At 36.5% G+C, this 3,341-nt stretch overlaps 1 protein-coding gene across 1 annotated transcript in view; it reads left to right on the forward strand.

Annotated features, from left to right (window-relative positions):
* The window catches only part of LOC107671430 (protein SMG5-like), a 20,442-nt gene that overhangs the window by 2,255 nt on the left and 14,846 nt on the right, over positions 1-3,341 (forward strand). The window contains exons 2-8 of the mRNA XM_016464352.1: positions 912-1,010; positions 1,204-1,327; positions 1,424-1,580; positions 2,152-2,241; positions 2,353-2,442; positions 2,633-2,711; positions 2,901-3,026. Coding sequence (XP_016319838.1) covers positions 912-1,010; positions 1,204-1,327; positions 1,424-1,580; positions 2,152-2,241; positions 2,353-2,442; positions 2,633-2,711; positions 2,901-3,026 — 765 coding nt within the window. The remainder of the gene's footprint in view (positions 1-911; positions 1,011-1,203; positions 1,328-1,423; positions 1,581-2,151; positions 2,242-2,352; positions 2,443-2,632; positions 2,712-2,900; positions 3,027-3,341) is intronic.

The following is a 3,341-nucleotide window of genomic DNA, read 5'->3' on the forward strand; positions in this document are numbered from 1 at the left end:
TTCACAATTTGAGTTGAATTACTGAAATAAATGAACTTTTCCACGACATTCTAATTTATTGAGATGCACCTGTATGGTTAATGGGCGGCTGAAATTCATCTTTAATCTTCAAATCATTTATTATCATCTAATAATTTTTACATTCAGAAGATTAAATTAACTGGCCCCCCTCTTAAAAATTCTACATTTTATCTTTAGTAATATATAGAAAATGACAGCAGGTTTAATTTACTACAAAGCAAATTTGTAGCAGGTAAAACGACACATGGAAAACGATAACGTTTAAAGGGGTCGTATGATGCTGCTAAAAAGAACATTATTTTGTGTATTTGGTGAAATGAAATGTGTTTATGCGGTTTAAAGTAAAAAAAACACATTATTTTCCACATACTGTACATTATTGTTGAAATGTGTTTATGCGGTTTAAGGTTCAAAAAACACATTATTTTCCACATATTGTACATTATTGTTTCTCCTCTGCTCCGCCTTTCTGAAACGCGTCGATTTTTTCAAAGCTCATCATTCTAAAAAAGCGAGGTGTGCTGTGATTAGCCAGCTATCCAGTGCGTTGTGATAGATATGTGGAGCCGTGTTAGAACGAGTCGTTTTAGGTAGGCGTGGCTGACTCTTAACTTTTATAAAGAATATCTCTTTGGATTTGAGACTTTAGTCTTTGCAACTTTACAGATCTTCTTTATGCACCAAGAGCTTGTAACACTCCTAAGAGAAAGGAAAAATTGAAATCGCATCATATGACCCCTTTAATGCAAAACATTGCTGTTTTGTTTAAATTTCAACCCTGAGGTCAATAATTCAAGTTAATAACTGAAAGTGTTGAATGGGATTTGTTATATTGTGAGTAAGTGGTGTATATAACAGTGTTTTCATCATTTCTTTTGTGTTTTATGTAGGGCTGTTGTGGAAACGGTGCATAAGTTGGATATTATAATCAGCGGCAAGTCATCATATAGGGAGGTCTTCAAACCTGAGAATATCAGTTTGAGGAACAAGTAAGCACAAGTTTATTCTCTCTGCAACCCGACCAGGCACAATACAGTATAATTGGTCTGATTATGTTATATTTACATGGAAGAGAGAGCTTTTATCGTTGTCACGTCTGTTTATGACACAACAGCTCATTAACGTTCCCATATACTTGCATATCAAGGCTTCTTATTTTCTTTATTTTATTTTTTTAACCAGATTGCGGGAACTTTGTGTAAAGCTGATGTTCCTGCACCCTGTGGACTATGGACGCAAGGCAGAAGAGCTGCTGTGGAGGAAGGTCTACTATGAGGTCATTCAGGTCATCAAGACCAACAAGAAGGTACTGTCATGTAACACTGTGCACATTCCATAATTTAAAGTACTCTTATTTGCTGTTGTATCTGTCATCAGGCTGAAATCGTGCCTCTCTTTGCAGCATATTCACAGCCGCAGTGCTCTGGAATGTGCCTATAGGACCCATCTGATCGCTGGGGTGGGCTTCTTTCAACACCTGCTGCTCTACATCCAGTCACACTATCAGCTGGAGTTACAGGACTGCATCGACTGGACACACGTCACCGACCCACTCATCGGTGAGACATGCTTTCATATGCATATTAGAGGCAGCGTTCCTACAGTCATGGAAAACAGGGAATTTACTTAAATATTTCTTATTCAAATGAAAATATAGTAATATATAAATGAATTATTATTCATTATATTAAGATTAATGAATATATTAATAATATTAATATAAAGTAATATTAATAAAACAAATTATATATAAAAAAAATTTAATAAATACAAATAAAATAAAATAAAATACATTTTTCTTAAATGTGAATTTTATTTCATTTTTATTTAATCAGACCTGAAAAAAATCATGTAAATAACATTTTTAGTTAATGTAAAATATATAATTGTCTAGAAATTCAATTTTTGTGAATGTAATCTATTTAAGGATAATGAAAAATTGGTATCAAGTCATTATAATTAATTGTAGAAGTCATGTAAATGTTACAGAAGTTCATTGGTCAAAAAATTTAGGAATACTGTGTAGCAAAATCTCTACTATTCCACAATATATACTGTCTGACTACCCACTTTCAGCATTAGCTGAATGAACCGTACATTAGATAATCTATCTGTGATTAATAACTGCAGGTCGTAAGAAACCAGTCTCAGCCACCCCTAAAGAGATGGAGTGGGCCCAGATGGCGTGTCACAGATGCCTTGTGTACTTGGGAGATCTTGGTAAGTGTGTTCTCACTTGATATTTAATAAAAACTGCCCCTCAAATCTCTGTCTTGCAGTGTGATTTTATGTTCACATAATCTGAAATCAAGCTGTTTAATGTTTATGAAGCGCGGTACCAAAATGAACTGGCGGGAGTGGAGGCAGAGCAGCTGGCGGAGCGTTTTTATCACCAGGCCCTGTCTGTCGCACCTGACGTCGGTGAGCGAGCCCTTGCTTCTCACATCCTCCCTACAACACCTTTTCCTGGCACTGGAGAGCATGCTCTTTTATGATTTTGTCTGTTAAACAGTGAATTTTAATTAACATTTAATGGATTCCTTGTTATTATTTTTTTAATTTGACTTTCATGTTATTGCATTGGGGAAATATTTTGTTTTGTCTTTTACAGGCATGCCGTTTAATCAGCTGGGTATGCTTGCTGGAAGTAAATTTTATAACGTGGAGGCTACTTACTACTACTTGCGCTGGTAAGGCATCTGAGAACAGCATCATATTTAAATCGACAATGAATGGATACAGCAGCATTACAAAGCTGTTTAATGACAATCCTTTTCTTTCCCTTTTGAAATGTAGCATCACAGTTTAGTATGATTAGTGTTTGAAGAATCTGATAACCCTGCATGAACAATGACAAACTGTTTTTTCCTGTTGAATAGTATTCAGTCGGAGACTCCCTTCGATGGCGCTTATGGGAATTTAAAGCGTCTGTTTGACAAGGCAGCCAAGATGTACCACCAGGTGAAGAAACAGGAGATGAAAAAACTGTCACCATCACGCCAGAGGTGGGTTCCCTCTCTTTCATATACAAATAAAAGACAGGATGGAGGAGTGTTTTTGAAAATATGTTCAGTGTGTTCCTGTTATCTAAATCAGGCTCTCAACCCTTTTGATTTGCTTTCCATTAGGGCTGTGCGATTAATCGAAATCGCGATTTGAGACGTTGCGATTTCCTAATCGCAAAGCCTGCGATATGGACGCGATATTACTCTGTTCCAGAGCATATGCATGACTACCAGCCTTAAGTTGCAGTCTTACTAACCAATAGAGTGAGCGCACCTCCGTTCTCCCCAATCAGCACTGCTCTAGCCAACTGCGTA

This window comes from Sinocyclocheilus anshuiensis, unplaced genomic scaffold (genome assembly GCF_001515605.1).
Source record: "Sinocyclocheilus anshuiensis isolate Anshui unplaced genomic scaffold, SAMN03320099.WGS_v1.1 scaffold552, whole genome shotgun sequence".
NCBI classification, from domain to species: Eukaryota; Metazoa; Chordata; class Actinopteri; order Cypriniformes; family Cyprinidae; genus Sinocyclocheilus; species Sinocyclocheilus anshuiensis.